Below are 16,167 nucleotides of genomic sequence, written 5' to 3'. Positions count from 1 at the left end.
ACAAAAAAGAAGAAGAAGAAATCAGGGAGGGGAGGGCAGAAGGGGTGCATCAAGAGACGAAAGAAAGTGGTTACGAAGAGAATAACAAGAAGAAATGCATTACTTGATTGAATCTGGTTGGAATGTGATTCGTGAAAAGGTAACCCTAATAAGCTCTATATAAGGATGCATTAAATACATTGGAAATCTCTAAATTACCTTATGTTGATTCCAATCAAAAAGTATACTGATATCCTGTAAAATGCAAGAGTGTTGAAGTCTATATTAATTTCAGTATAAACAAGACTCATTAAGTCTAAATGTCACAAGTGTTGTAGAACAACATAGGTTTCAAAGTTAATTTACATTGTTTAAACAAACGCAATAATTACATAATAATAAAATAAAGTAAATAAATCTTGCCCTAAAATCGACTTACAGATAAATTGTTGGACAGAGTCAAAAATATTTAAGTTATATTGATCTGCCATATCAGGATTTCCATACAGCAGCAGTAGTTTCATCAGAACGGTTACAAGAACACATGGGACTTTCAGTTAAGTTACGTAAAAATAAGTGGCTATTAAGGGAACTACCGTTCATCCTCAGCCGAGCGTGGTAAATTTGACCAAATCTACTTTTGCAGTAATAGTAATAGGATTGAACAAGATTACTGTGATTATAGTTGACATACACAGAATTCTTAAGGTTAGTAAGTGATGGGTTATGCTTAACGTCGTCCGGAAGAGCGTTCCATAAGTCAACAGAGGAAGGTAGAAAAGAGTCTTTATAGAGTTTAGTACGACATCTTATTTGACAGAATTTATTTGCGTTTCTAGTATCGTGAGAGTGAATGTCAGAATGACGAGCGGGGAGTATGCTAGTTAAATAGGAGGGACACTGACCATGAACAATCTTATGAAGTTGTGTTATTTTATGTTTTCGTCTTCTTTCAATAAGAGGGTCCCAACCAGTTTCTAAATACAATCTCCCATGACTAGTTAATTTAGTAGCCCCAGTTACAATCCTGGCTGCTTCGAGTTGAATATTTTCTAACAGATGGCTTTGGCCTGTCGTTATATTTTCCCATACCACGTCCCCATATTCTAACAAAGGTCGAATAAAAGTAGAGTAAATAGTTTGAAGCGTTTTTCAAGAATCTGTTACACTGTTACATCGATCATTCAGCTGTTTCGTCACTACGTATAACGAACGTAGAATTCTGTTTCTTATGATGTTTTTCAAAGATTACGTTGAAAAATAGTTTTGAAATGTAAATATAAGAAATAATTGTTATTTTTTGTTGTTCACTGGTGTCAGCGCGTCATGTTGAAATATCTGTCAAAAAATGCCGTTCATACACCAGTGAACAACAAGAAATAACAATTATTTCTTAAATGTATCTTATATTGACGTTACATCAGTGCAAGGAAATGTCGGCGTGACGTCATTGTATTGTTACCGAGTGACGTCATTGTATTGTTGACGTGACGAAATGCAATTGTTGAGAACGTGAAAAGAGCACGTGTAGCTGGTCTTTTCCCTAGGGTGAGATAAGAAAATCTCACCCCGGTCATTTACTCAGATCACAAAATAAATTGATTTTTCAACATATTTCAATTTTGTCTAAGAATGAAAAAAAAACATGTTCATCAACAAAATAATTATATACAGACAACGATCGCTGTAATTTACACACGTTTTGAATTAATAAGCGATTAAAACATTGAAGTACTCCGTCATAACTAGAACTGTGTGACACATGACACATAGATACATGTGTATTCAACATAATATGTTCCGTTTATAGTGTTTAGTTTCACCTTGACCATTATCATTAATGTAGTCATTTGTAAAGTAGTTGTCAGCTTTTAGTTTTAATGCTTATTGTTCATTTATTTTCCACACGTTTTGAATTCTTGTACGACAACCTAAATACATCAAACCTGTGTTCTAATTACAGAGTGACAGGGTACACAGAAATGCTGATACTACAATACACTTAGAGAAAAAGTGGTAATAACAGCGTACAAAAACATAGCAAAACATGTATAAGTATCGAGAATTTTAAGTGATATATTTATTTCTACAAGGATTCACATATAACAAACTGTTTAACATAAGCTTACATTTAATATGACCTAAAAATATATACGAGCTGAAGTTAGCAGCGGATTCGTTATTCGTTATTGGGGATTCGAATAACGAATCCGCTGCTGGAACCCGCAGCGGATAGGGGATTCAATTTTTTTATGTTTCAATTATAGTTCTTTTAATTAACATTTTGACGCTCGGATTCAAATAACAAATCGCTGCAGCAGTGGATTTAGGATTCAGTTACATATTAGTAATTTTTCTCATATTTTTGATTTGGGGATTTGAATAACGAATCCGCTGCCAATAACGAATCCGCTGCAGCAGCGGATTGGGGATTCAGTTACATACATGTTCAATTGATATTTTTCCTTTTAATATATGATTGGAGATTCGAATAACAGCAGATTAATTTAACAATATTATTCAATTGGTAGCATAAATATAATAATCAAGAGTATTTTACTGATAGAATTCTAAATTCCGTATACATTTTTGCATTCCAATCAAACCTTGAGCTATATCGAAATGATACTCTGGTCTTTATATATTACAATATATAACATAGAGTGCTGGCGAAGAAACATAGAACTTCGTCTACTTCTAAAGAGACGATTAACCTCCCACAAGAAGGAAACTCTTGGCCACAGATTCGAACTAGAATCCCATTATTGTTGATTGAATTCCAAAGTAATTTTATCATTGAAATAGCCGCAAATTACCATTTTCGTAATTGATGATAAAATACGTCAATTAAACATCAAGAACTGAATCCACAATACGCTATTGGCAGCAAATTCGTATCACATAATCAAAATGTAAAATCGATTCTCCAATCATAATTTATCAGAAAAATACCAAAGAAACATAAGTAATTGAATCCCCATTCCGCTGCTGGCAGCGGATTCGTTATTCGAATCCCCAATCAATTTTTATAAGAAAAATACTTGTTACTGAATCCCCAATCCACTGCTGCAGCGGATTTTTTATTTGAATCCAATCGTCAAAATGTCACTTAAAAGAAATATCATTTAAACATAAAAAAAACTGAATCCCCAATCACATATTAAAAGAAAAATACTTAGAAGTAACTTAATCCCTAATCCACTGCTGCAGCGGATTTGTTATTTGAATTCAAACGTCAAAATGTCGATAAAAAGAAATATCATTTAAACATAAAAAACTGAATCCCCAATAACGAATAACGAATCCGCTGCTAACTTCAGCACGTAAATATACTGAACATCCTAACTTATATTACATATAGCCTATAAATGTATATACTATATAATCCTAATTTACATTACATATAAGCTATAAACATATACTGTATAATCCCAACTTATATTACATTTAACCTATAAATATCTATGTACATCTTAACTTACATTATACATATAATAATAAATATCTACTGTACATCCTAATTTACATTACATAATCTACTTTACATCATATAACATAATGTAGCTTAGATTACGTATGACCTATACATACTGTACAATCCTCACTTACATTACATATAACCTATACATATCTATGTACATCCTAATTTACATTACATATAACCAATACATATCTATGTACATCCTAATTTACATTACATATGACCTATAAATATATACTGTACATCCTAACTTACATTACATATAACTTATACATATCTACTGTACATCCTAATTTACATGACATATATCCTATAATTATCTACTGTACATCCTAATTTACATTACATATGACCTATACATACGGTACATCCTAACTTACATTACATACATTACATATAACCTATAAAAATATATACTGTACATCCTAACTTACATTACATATATCCTATAATTATCTACTGTACATCCTAATTTACATTACATATAACCTATAACTATCTACTGTACATCCTAACTTACATTACATAATCTACTTTACATCATATAACATAATGTAGCTTAGATTACATATGACCTATACATGTACATACAGTACAGTCCCAACTTACATTACATATAACCTATACATGTACATACAGTACAATCCTAACTTACATTACATATGACCTATACATATATACTATACAATAGAAACTAATATTACATATGACCTATACATATATACATTATTGTACTGTACAATCGTAACTTACATTACATATGACCTATACATATATAATATACAATAGAAACTAATATTACATATGACCTATACATAAAGTACAATCCTAACTTACATTACATATGACCTATACATATATACACTATTGTACTGTACAATCCTAACTTACATTACATATAACCTATACATATATACACTATTGTACTGTACAATCGTAACTTACATAATATATAACCTGTAAATCAGTATTCAACATTTCATTCAGTTACATGTGTCTTGAATACGAGGTCCCCAGGACTATTGCAAAAAATTGTAATACTTTATAGCCTACACATAATATGGCAGCGTGGTGTACAATACCATTTAATATAAATCGACTTATGTGATATACCCTTCATTCAAAGAAATCTTCATGCGCAGACAACTTAATATCAAAATAATATATATTTGATTAAACAGATATTCCCTTAATCAGTTCCTCCCCAACGTCTTGTTTGGACCAAGGAGGTCCAGGGTATTGACACATTCGTCGACCTCCGTAAACAATTTACATGATCGACTTCTCAGAAACCCCTGAACCAATTTCAATGAAATTTTAAAGAAACGTTCCATTGACCAAGGTCAACTAAAATAATTAATTATATGCCCCACTCTCTCAGGGACCTGAGGGGAGGGGGGCAAAAAGTGGTCAAATTAACAGAAATTTCAAGTATCCTCTTCTCAATACCCATACTTCATCCAGTCGAATACCCTTCATAGATCAAATGGTATTACGTTGATGTAACAACATTGTGAATTTCATAACCCTTGGGCTAATATTTTCCTCGGCGAGGGATTAAACTTTACTATCTTATATAAGTAAATTGAATTTTTGAGTATGACTTGTATTGGAAATCATACAAACGTGGTTCGAATTATTAATATGGTATGGCAGTTTTATGGTATGCACATGTTTGCCCTGGCCGACCCCAAGGGGCTGATGAGCATGGCCAAAAAGGGTAAAACTGACTTATATATTTCTAAATTCATATGACTGTAAAGGCCAATAAACAAGTTGTCGGCAATGTCTTTCCTCCTGAACGTCACCATAAACCAAAATAATGTTCTTTGCAGAGCAATATTGTACAAATCAGAGGCGCGAGGAATGTACTAGTTACGTAGAGGGTCTAAAACCACCTATAATATTGGATTCATTGGTAGAGTTTATTGATTTCATATCAAACGGCCCTCTAGTGTTGCTGAGCTTAAAGAACACACTGAGATATCACCCTATAGCAATACAGGATGCCAATAACGATAATACTAGCAAAATCATTGTTCATTGGATATCAATATAACTTTTGTTGTAAATGCTACGACGTCTAATTGTTTTTTTTACTAATCAGATATGTTCGCCTATCATGCAACATGGTGATATATGTTATACTAATAGAAATATAAAGATATGTAAATATAATTAATTTGTTTTGTTTTAGTTTTGTGGTTATACGCTGAATCTGTTCATATAACAATTACGTGTATTTTCCTTATCTTCAAAACCCCCTTCAACCTCCCCTTGCGGTTTTGCATAGAATGAGCGGAGTAATTAAAAGAACAAATACTTCCACCTTTCATAATCAAATTTGATATTGATCTAAAGAGAAAAAAGTTTTACCGTCACTAAAATGTAGTCACAGTTTCAGTTTTCATATAACTGTGGCAATGTGTATTGCCAATGTATCTATCGTATAACCAAGGAAAAACTTAAATGGCATACCATTTACACTGGTCCCATAATGAATTGATTTCTCAACATTTCAACTATTAGCTCACCTGGTCCGAAGGACCAAGGTGAGCTTATGCCATACCGTGGCGTCCGTCGTCCGTCCGTCCGGCCGGCCTGTCGTCCGTCCGTCCGTCAACAATTGACTTATTTGACTTCTTCTTCATTTCCGCTGATCGGAATTTGAACAAATTTGGTCAGAAGCATCCCTATGGGTAGGGGACTAAAATTGTACAAATGATGGGGCTGACTCCCTGGGGGCCTCTGGGGCGGGGCCAAAAGGGGTCATTTTGGCGCTATTGATATAAACGACTTCTTCTCTGAAACCAAGCAATGGCTATCACTTATATTTGCCTGGTAGCATCACTATGGGGTGGGGATTCAAAATTGTAAAAATGATGGGGTTGACCCCCCAGGGGCCTGAGGGGCGGGGCCAAATGTAGTCAATCTGGCTATATTGATATAAACGACTTCTTCTCTGAAACCAAGCAATGGCTATCGCTCATATTTGCCTGGTAGCATCATTATGGGATGGGGATTCAAAATTGTACAAATGATGGGGCTGACCCCCCAGGGCCTGAGGTGGGGGGGGGGGGGGGCGAATGTGGTCAATTTGGGCTATATTGATATAAACGACTTCTTCTCTGAAACCAAGCAATGGCTATCGCTCATATTTGCCTGGTAGCATCATTATGGGGTGGGGATTCAAAATTGTACAAATGATGGGGCTGACCCCCCAGGGGCCTGAGAGGCGGGGCCAAATGTGGTCAATCGGGCTAAATTCACATAATTGACTTCTTCTCTGGAACCAAACAATGGATATCTCTCATATTTTACTGGTAGCATCACATTGGGGTAGGAATTTGAAATTGTACAAATGATGGGGCCGACCCCCTGGGGGCTGAGGGGCGGGGCCAAAAGGGGTCGGTTTTGCAGAATTGATATAAACGACTTCTGCTCTGAAACTAAGCAATGGATATCGCTCATATTTGCCTGGTAGCATCCCTATGGGATGGGGATTCAAATTGTACAAATGGTGGGGCTGACCCCCAAGGGGCCTGAGGGGCGGGGCCAATGGATATTACTCACATTTGTATGGTAGCATGGTTATGGGGTGGGGATTCAAAATTGTACAAATGTTGGGGTTGACCCGGGCCGCCCTGGGCTGAGGGGTGGGGTCAAAAGGGGTTAATTTGGCTAAATTGATTTAAACAACTTATTCTCTGAAACTTAGCAATGGTTTGACTGGTAGCATCCTATTGGGGTAGGGATTCAAAATTGTATAAAGGAAGGAGCTGACCCCCGAGGGGGCAAAGGGCAGGGTCAAAAGGGGTCAATTGGTCTAAACAAGATCTTCTCTGAAACTATTTGTTTGTTTGTTTGTTTTTGTTTAACGTCCTATTAACAGCCAGGGTCATTTAAGGACGTGCCAGGTTTTGGAGGTGGAGGAAAGCCGGAGTACCCGGAGAAAAACCACCGGCCTACGGTCAGTACCTGGCAACTGCCCCACGTAGGTGGAGGGCTAGTGTTAAAGTGTCGGGACACCTTAACCACTCGGCCACTCTCTCTGAAACTAAGCAATGGATATCACTCACATTTGTGTAGTAGCATCCCTATGGGGTCGCACCAAAAGTCAATTTCATTTCATGGATTAATGCACCTTTTGGCATTTTTAGTATTAAAATAAAACCAATGTACATGTACCCATATAAAATGCTTATGACATATATTGACATAGCAATACCAGCGACAAATATACTTAAGCATCATTCTTGTTTCATATCTCATGAAACCAGGTGAGCGATACAGGCCCTGTGGGCCTCTTGTGTCTAAAAATATATAACATTGTACATCTGTCGGCCATGTTGTTTTCCGATCGGTCCCAAAATGCAATATGCATAACTAGGCACCAAGGGAAACCAACATATGAAATTTGAGAAAGATCCCTTCAGTACTTTCTCAGAAATAGCGATAACAAACTTCAATGGTCAAAATCCAAGATGGCTGCCTGTCGGCCATGTTGTTTTCCGATCGGTCCCAAAATGCAATATGCATAACTAGGCACCAAGGGAAACCTACATATGAAATTTGAGAAAGATCCCTTCAGTACTTTCTCAGAAATAGCGATAACAAACTTCAATGGTCAAAATCCAAGATGGCCGCCTGTCGGCCATGTTGTTTTTCGATCGATCCCAAAATGCAATATGCATAACTAGGCACCAAGGGAAACCAACATATGAAATTTGAGAAAGATCCCTTCAGTACTTTCTCAGAAATAGCGATAACAAACTTCAATGGTCAAAATCCAAGATGGCTGCCTGTCGGCCATGTTGTTTTCCGATCGGTCCCAAAATGCAATATGCATAACTAGGCACATCCAAGGGAAACCCAACATATGAAATTTGAGAAAGATCCTTCAGTACTTTCTCAGAAATACGATAACAAAACTTCAATGGGCAAAATCCAAGATGGCTGCCTGTCGGCCATGTTGTTTTCCGATCGGTCACAAAATGCAAGATGCATACTAGGCACCAAGGGAAACATACATATGAAATTTGGAGAAGATCCCTGCAGTCTACTTCTGAGGATTAGCGATAACAAGAATTGTTTACGGACGGACGGACGGACGGACGGGACGGACGACGGACCACGGACGCAGGGCGATTTGAATAGCCCACCATCTGATGATGGTGGGCTAAAAATGCCAGAACAACCACACAGTGTCTAGAACATGTCCCATATTTCCTTAGCCAGCTCCTCCCCCAAAATCTGGTTTGGATCTAGAAGGTCCAGTGTATTGTCAGATTTGAGGATTTCCGAGGTTCTGCCGTCCGTGTACGTGACAGCGAATGGTGAGGCGGAAGCTATGCCTTCCAGTAGTTTATTGACTACGTCTTTCCTCATGAACGTTACCTAAAATCAAAAGGATATCCATTACAGGGCAATACAATACAAATTACAAGGGAAATGAGAAATGTACTAGTTCTGTAAATGGTCTAAAACTAACTGTAATATAAGATTCATTGGAAGAGTCTATGGATTTCATATCAAACGATCCTCTGTTGTTGTTGAGCTTAAAGAACACACTCAAATAACACCCTATGGCTATACAGGATACCAGTAACAATGCTATTGGCAAAATCATAGTTCATTGTTTATCAATATAACTTTTGTGGTAAATGGAACGACGTCTAATCATTTCCCACTTATCAGATATGTTCCCCTATCATTCAACATGGTGATATATGTTATAGTAATAACGCTCAAGGATTTTCACTAAAAAACTTTGTTTTAATTAACACTCTTCTTTTTATACTAGTAATCTCTGATCACAAATACAAAAATATGCATGCATCAAACATCTTACCTTAGTAATGACAGGTTTTTTGTCAACATGGATCAATTTGTTTATGGTCGCCATCTTCCTGTACTGTGCAACATTGTTCACATAAGCTTGTCCGCATACTTTAAATAACAATATGTAAGTATTAAATATACACGAGTAATTTAGTGAATAAACATAAGTTCTATCGTAAACATTAAATACATAACACTATGAAACCATTTCTATAATGATTGCTATTCCCCTGCGCTGTAATGTTATTACTGCTTTTGCGATGTCACATTTTTGCAATTAATGGTTCATGGTTGGCAAAGTCAGTGATGTCCATCATAAGAATGATATGTCCATGGAATACAAAATATAGAAATAATACATGTATACCGAATATGGAAATAATATACCGGATATAAAGATAACATAACGGATATTTATTATTAATTAATAAATTATAATATTGGATATAGAAACTAATAAACCGGATATAGTACAAAATAAACCGGATATAGAAATGACAAAACGGATATAGAAAATGATATACAAGATACAGAAATAACATACCGGATATAGAAATAATATACATGAAATAGAGATAACATACAAGATATAGAAAATAATGTAGTGGGAGGGATTGAAGCAAGAAAATATTCACTTGAATAATAATAGTTTGCACTGATCAGTATTCAGTTTGACATTTCTTTCTGCCTATTTTAGGCTCTTAGCATCACTGACAAGTGCTAGTAAGACAAAATACCTGTATGATGCAGTTAAATTCATTTAAAGTCTACGGTATCCAACTATCAATTAGTATTGAAAGGTGCTAATAACTTGTGTGTCTTTTGTACAATCCTTTGTCGCAGAACTTCACACATCGTTGAAAAACTCATCTCAGCAGTTTTCTCAATATAACTCAATACAAAATATAAACAATATTTACATACAAGTGTACATTCCTGTCAATGTGAAAACATACTGTATGATAGTAGGTAATATCTAAAAACAATAGCCTTAATGTATTGTTCCACTAAGTTTAGTATCAAGGTTTAAGTTGTGCCTTTATTGGAATTTTAAGGAATAAAGACATATATTGCATGCGCATTTTTTTCTCCTTTTTATTTCTTGCAGGAAACTCACCTGTACGCATGATGTCTACTGACGTCATGCTCTCAATTTCAATCTTATCACAGGCTGGGCACTGGGAAACTTGTCGTCTGCGTCTCCCCCTAAATATACCTATCAGAAAACAAATTCATGTTAAGTTACTGTATGCTGCTTAAAGTTCGCAGGACTTGATTTTTGGTGTTTTACGTTTATATTTACATTGCGTTTCTATTTTAGTTTGTTTTCAACCAACTTGGTTTCTGTTATTGTCTAGTATGCCCTGCAGAACTTGAAGTCTAGGACACTAGAGACTCTTCAACATATGAGGCTTACCTCTATCTTATCTTACAACCTACACAGCAGGCACAACTTTCAATTTCCCAATTATTAATTTTCCCTTTCTAGATAGCAGCATTCAGGCATCCCTACCTACCTTGTTTACATATCAGTTGATCCGATAATCAATGACGTGCTCTCATTATCACGAAGTTCTAGTTCATAATGTAATATGAAGTCAGGCGTATTCGAAACTTGTATATACCTAGGGGTGACCTAACCCGTGTTTGACCTAGAATTGAATAGCGAGTGTCGGAGATGAAGCAGAAGACGCTTACCCTTACCGGAACACCTGGTCTTATTCTCCTTTTAACTTTTTCAAGGGTCTCTATGTAAATCTATATTACCGTATTATCGATTTTGAATTAAAAGTATGGTTTCGTCATTGTGTCGATATTCTCTGTTGTTTTTATTTTCTCTATTTTGGCGTGTATTCTTACTTCCAGTTGCTGTTTGGGGAGGATTGGGGTCATCTTATATATAAAAGGCTGTCTGCCAGTGTTTTTGACAAGAAAAGTACAATTCAGTTTGATTCAAATACCAGATTATTCCCCATTATTCTCCATTGCTTGAAACTTCTTATAGAATCGCGCATATCGGAATTATGATTTACATTTAATTTGATTGACGATTTCAGTACACTTGAGACAGAGGCCGTCTGTATAGCTTAATAGAATAGTAAGCATGATTAGCATGTTGTGCTCTGCCGAATATCTGTAATTCTGTAAAGACCGTATGAAAATCTGTGATATGGCTGTTAATGTTGATCAATGCTGTCAAGAATATATTTTTCTAATTAAGAACATTTTGAATGAAGCAATTACGACCACGTTATTATTGCAAAAAGTGTCAATAAATTTAATCTTAATAAAGACTTTTAAAGAACTGTACCTGTTGAAAAAGAGCACGTCAAGTGCAACCCTAGGGTATTTATCTATCTATAACAAAGAATTCGATACCAAACCATAAATTTTCTCAAAAATATTTTTTTTTTTTGAAACAGCAGTGCAACAAACCTACCCGGGATGGTCCTTTTGAAGAAAGTTTCAACTTTCTTCCCGACTTTAGGAATTGTCTTCTTGAAGAAGTGTTCGACTTTCCTTCCAGTTTTAGGGACCGTCTTCTTGAAAAATGTGTTAAGACTTTTTCCAACATCTTTCCCAGTGCTTGGAAGTGTTTTAGTGAAGAATCTATTCAGATGTGCTCCGGCATTCTTTCCAGCTTTCGGAATTGTGTCTGAAAAAAATATATCCAAATGTTTCCCTACTTTTTTCCTTGTCTTCGGGACAGTCTTTTTGAAGAAGGTTTCAAGGTGATTTCCGACAAATTTCCCTACATTAGGGAGTGTTCTGGTAAAGAATACCCTTAGCTCTTTCTTGATGTCCTTGCCTATTTTAGGAATTGTTCCCTTGAAGACTGTTTCAAGGTTACCGCCCGCGTCTTTAACAACACTTGGAATAGTTTTTCTAACAATTGTTCCTATGGGATTCCCAGTCACGTCGCCGAAAGTCTTTGGATCGATCAGTATCAGAAGTTGGTCAACACTACCTTGGTTAGGTTCAGGGATATTTTCATACCTGATGAGAAAGGCCACAAGATTAAATAGTCAAGAAAGACATATGGTTAATAAGATAATTTACTTATTACCTTAAACCTTTTGCAAGACTTTTAAATGTTCTTTATTCATTTTACTTAGTTTTAAGTTAATATGAAGGTTTTATAGATAATGTTAAGTCATTATTGTTGAAATTTGTTATTTTTATCAATACGGTAACTTTAAACACTGAAAATACCATTTCGGATTACTAATCACGCAAAATACATTTATTTTTCTAATTTTGAAGTATACCTTGCTCTGCAGCTTTGGCATACTTCAAATGTACTGTTAAGTTTAGCTTCACATTCTAGGGCTTGTTTTTCCACCAACTCCTTCAGGGCAGGGCCCTCTCGTTCGATCTTCTCATGGAAAGCTAATGACACTAACAAATTCAGTTCCTCTGCTTCTGTAAGTTAACAAATATTAATCTTTGTTAAATTAACAAAGTTGAACACAACAAAATCTACATTAGTTTTTATCAGACTAAAATTATAACGTGCAAATGTGGGTCATTTTATTTCAATACTTGAAGTGTCTATAAGATAAAGCAAGAAAGCATATGTAACGATATTTAACCTGAATTACTAAACCACAAAGTACTTACTGCGTTTGTTCTCGATAATTTCAGCTGAACAGCAGCTTAATAAAACGACGAGTGCACATGCTATCAACCACATACTGAGAGATCTCCTGATCACGAAACTAACAACTAGACTTTAAAACAAAGAAGTTTTTAAGTCGTTACGTTTCGATGACTCTACGATCTGTCATCACAACCTAGACAAACGATTATTCATTAGGTCTATGTAAAAGGACACGTTCTAAATCTTCGTGATCTAGACGTGCCGTAATTAATTAATTAATGAAGCACAATCTGTAGGAAATGTGCCGGAAGGATCATTTTATCAGCTTGATTGTTTTGTTTAATTACGTTGACCTTATGTTAATAGCATTAAGTAGAGTTTTAGGCATTTTACAGTTTACATTACGTTCTCCCATTTACGTAATATCAATCTAGATTCGTAGAAATGTATAATATATTAATAATACCACGTCATGTTGAGGCGATGTTTACCTATCTAACGCCAACTCGTTTGAATGTCGTCTCAGATAACACGTTATAGCTTCACAACATTAATTTAGATTAGGCCTACTATGATTAATATTTTGACGTCATGTTTATTCACGTTACGTCAATGCTTCACACTTTGACTCAGATAGATAAAAATTTGTTTGGATCAGTCATTCAAATGGTTTTGGTTGCAGAAATCTTTCCAACAAATAAACAAAGGACAAAGGACGAGGGATTATTGATTATGAATTATAAATGACCTACATATGTAGTTATTTAATGAAGTAATTTCATATCTATTATCAATCTGAATACAATCTAGATGACACATGAATATTCATGACTTGATAACAAATTGCATTCATATTGACAATAAATACAATCTGATTACCGGTAAATGTTGGTTTTATTCGCAGGATTGTAGATATATTCTAGAGTACATGACAATCATAAGTATGCCGTCATTGTAACACTATGATGATCTTCGTCGCCTAAGATAAGGATCATGATTTTCTGGAAGATCTTCCAGAAATCAATAAACTAGAAACTCCTTTATAATTTGATGAATTAGACAAGGGGATATTTTTCAGAAGTAATATCTGATATCTTGCTTTATATTTTCGGCGCTAACCAATTGTCGGTTATTTAGTAGATCTAGTGTTGGAATGCAGTCTTGATATAAATAATTATCATGACATCATCATATATTCGAGCATGTTTGTAAAATTACACTTTTGAAATTTTAGATAGGTAAATCAAAGGAAAGCATGGCTACTTTTGTCATTGTCGTGGATTTTTGTCAGCACGGAAGCGATACTTCATATGTGTATATGACACATGTACCTGTCTTAGGAATTTCTAAATTTTATGGAATTTGATGAAACAGTGAATTTATAATATTTTGGGCACGCAAATGTTTAAACATTTGGCGATTACATGACCTTATATAGCACATGTCACTGAATATATTACATTAACTATAACTTAATTCCATAAAGATTATATTATAGTTCCTCATTTAGATCTCATTAGACAGTGTTAAAACAAAAGCACATACAATGTATAGATAAGTTTAGATTCCTAGGTCATAGCGATCAATGGTTCTAATCTAATTATCATCCAAGCTAAAATATCTTTCACAGATGAATGTTTTTACAGAACTATGCCATGGAATTCTTTCTATCTGGGTTTCTTGAGAACTGAAAAATCGTCAAGGTAACAACAGGTATTATACAAAATACTCACAAGATATTAGCACCTTCAAATACCAATGGGATACAATTAGGATGCTAAGGGCATAGCGTGTTGATACCTCGGAGGCGAAGGTGGTAATTCCAAGTACGTAACTCTAGGTAGGTAAGTCTAAGTAGGTTACTCTAAGTAGGATGCTAAGGGCATAGCGTGTTGATACCTCGGAGGCGAAGGTGGTAATTCCAAGTACGTAACTCTAGGTAGGTAAGTCTAAGTAGGTTACTCTAAGTAGGTAACTCTAAGTAGGTAACTCTAAGTAGGTAAATCTAAGTAGGTTACTCTAAGGAGGTAAATCTAAGTAGGTAACTCTAAGTAGGTAACTCTAAGAAGGTAACTCTAAGTAGGTAACTGTAAGGATGTAACTCTAAGTAGGTAGCTCTTACTAGGTATTCCTAAGAAGGTAACTCTAAGGAGGTAACTCTAAGGAGGTAACTCTAAGGGGGTCACTCTAAGTAGGTAACTCTAAGGAGGTAACTCTAAGGGGGTCACTCTTAATAGGTAACACTAAGCAGGTAATCTAAGGAGGAAGCTCTAAGTAGGTAACTCTAAGGAGGTTACTCTAGGAAGGTCACTCTAAATAGGTAGCTCCAAGGAGGTAACTCTAAGTAGGTAACTCTAAGGAGGTAACTCTAGGAAGGTCACTCTAAATAGGTAGCTCTAAGGAGGTAACTCTAAGTAGGTAACTCTAAGGAGGTAACTCTAGGAAGGTCACTCTAAATAGGTAGCTCTAAGGAGGTAACTCTAAGTAGGTAACTCTAAGGAGGTAACTCTAGGAAGGTCACTCTAAATAGATAGCTCTAAGGAGGTAACTCTAAGGAGATAAATCTAAGGAGGTAACTCTAAGTAGGTAACTCTAAGAAGGTCGAAACAAATGTCAAAATCAAAATGGGGAGGTGCAATAGCCCCCTAATTCAATAGAATTTAAGATTTTCAATACTGAGGCATGTGTGTGTAATTGTAGGGAGCCTGAAGTTGGTTCCGAGTTCCGAGTTCCGTTTAAGTAAAACGGAACTCGGAACTTCAGGCTCCCGTAATGGTATACCTTGTCCCTGTTCAAATGAATAATCCACGTGCAAACAAACTCATATTTTAACTCAAAATCATCGAAACGAGAAAAAAATAGGCAAAAGAAAATATTTACACACACAATGAAGAATTGTGACAGAATTACGACCATTTTGAATAATCAGTAATTATGAGGTTGCACAAACATAATTTTATATATACAATATTAAATGTTCCTATTGTTGCTTGTTTTTTTGCGTATTCACCAAACTGAACCTATTTACCATAAACGAACACCGATTTATTTTTCTGTGGCAGCTGATTATGTCATATTCAGGGAATATATTTGCATTAATCTGAATTTGTAAATAACCACATGTAAGTTTCATTTGTTATTTAATTTTTAATTGCTGTAGTTGCATGATTAAATGCAATTATGTTGATTTCCAAGACACAGGTATTCAATCATGCAACAGCACATATTTCATGCTTTGCTGACACTACACATGGCATGCACCTGC

At 35.4% G+C, this 16,167-nt stretch overlaps 1 protein-coding gene across 1 annotated transcript; it reads right to left on the bottom strand.

The window, feature by feature from the left end:
* Positions 1–8,640: 8,640 nt before the first annotated feature.
* Positions 8,641–13,089, bottom strand: LOC117332797. The gene is made up of 6 exons (XM_033891837.1): positions 12,923–13,089; positions 12,571–12,724; positions 11,742–12,298; positions 10,419–10,517; positions 9,312–9,409; positions 8,641–8,857 (listed from the first exon to the last, which is right to left on the bottom strand). Exons 1-6 carry the CDS (start codon positions 12,993–12,995, stop codon positions 8,669–8,671), a joined length of 1,170 nt encoding a protein of 389 aa, XP_033747728.1. The 5' UTR covers positions 12,996–13,089; the 3' UTR covers positions 8,641–8,668.
* Positions 13,090–16,167: the final 3,078 nt, after the last annotated feature.

The sequence above is a fragment of the Pecten maximus genome, chromosome 1 (assembly GCF_902652985.1).
Source record: "Pecten maximus chromosome 1, xPecMax1.1, whole genome shotgun sequence".
NCBI classification, from domain to species: Eukaryota; Metazoa; Mollusca; class Bivalvia; order Pectinida; family Pectinidae; genus Pecten; species Pecten maximus.
The sequence above is the reverse complement of the archived record's forward strand: the minus strand, read 5'-3'. Positions and strand labels throughout refer to the sequence as shown.

Excerpts from the sequence above, each read along its gene's own strand:
- LOC117332797 (XM_033891837.1), bottom strand. The coding sequence starts at position 12,995 with ATGTGGTTGATAGCATGTGCACTCGTCGTTTTATTAAGCTGCTGTTCA. Across the intron at positions 12,299-12,570 it reads TGCCAAAGCTGCAGAGCAAG|GTATGAAAATATCCCTGAAC; the intron begins GTATACTTCAAA and ends CTTTCTCATCAG. Across the intron at positions 9,410-10,418 it reads AGTAGACATCATGCGTACAG|TATGCGGACAAGCTTATGTG; the intron begins GTGAGTTTCCTG and ends TGTTATTTAAAG.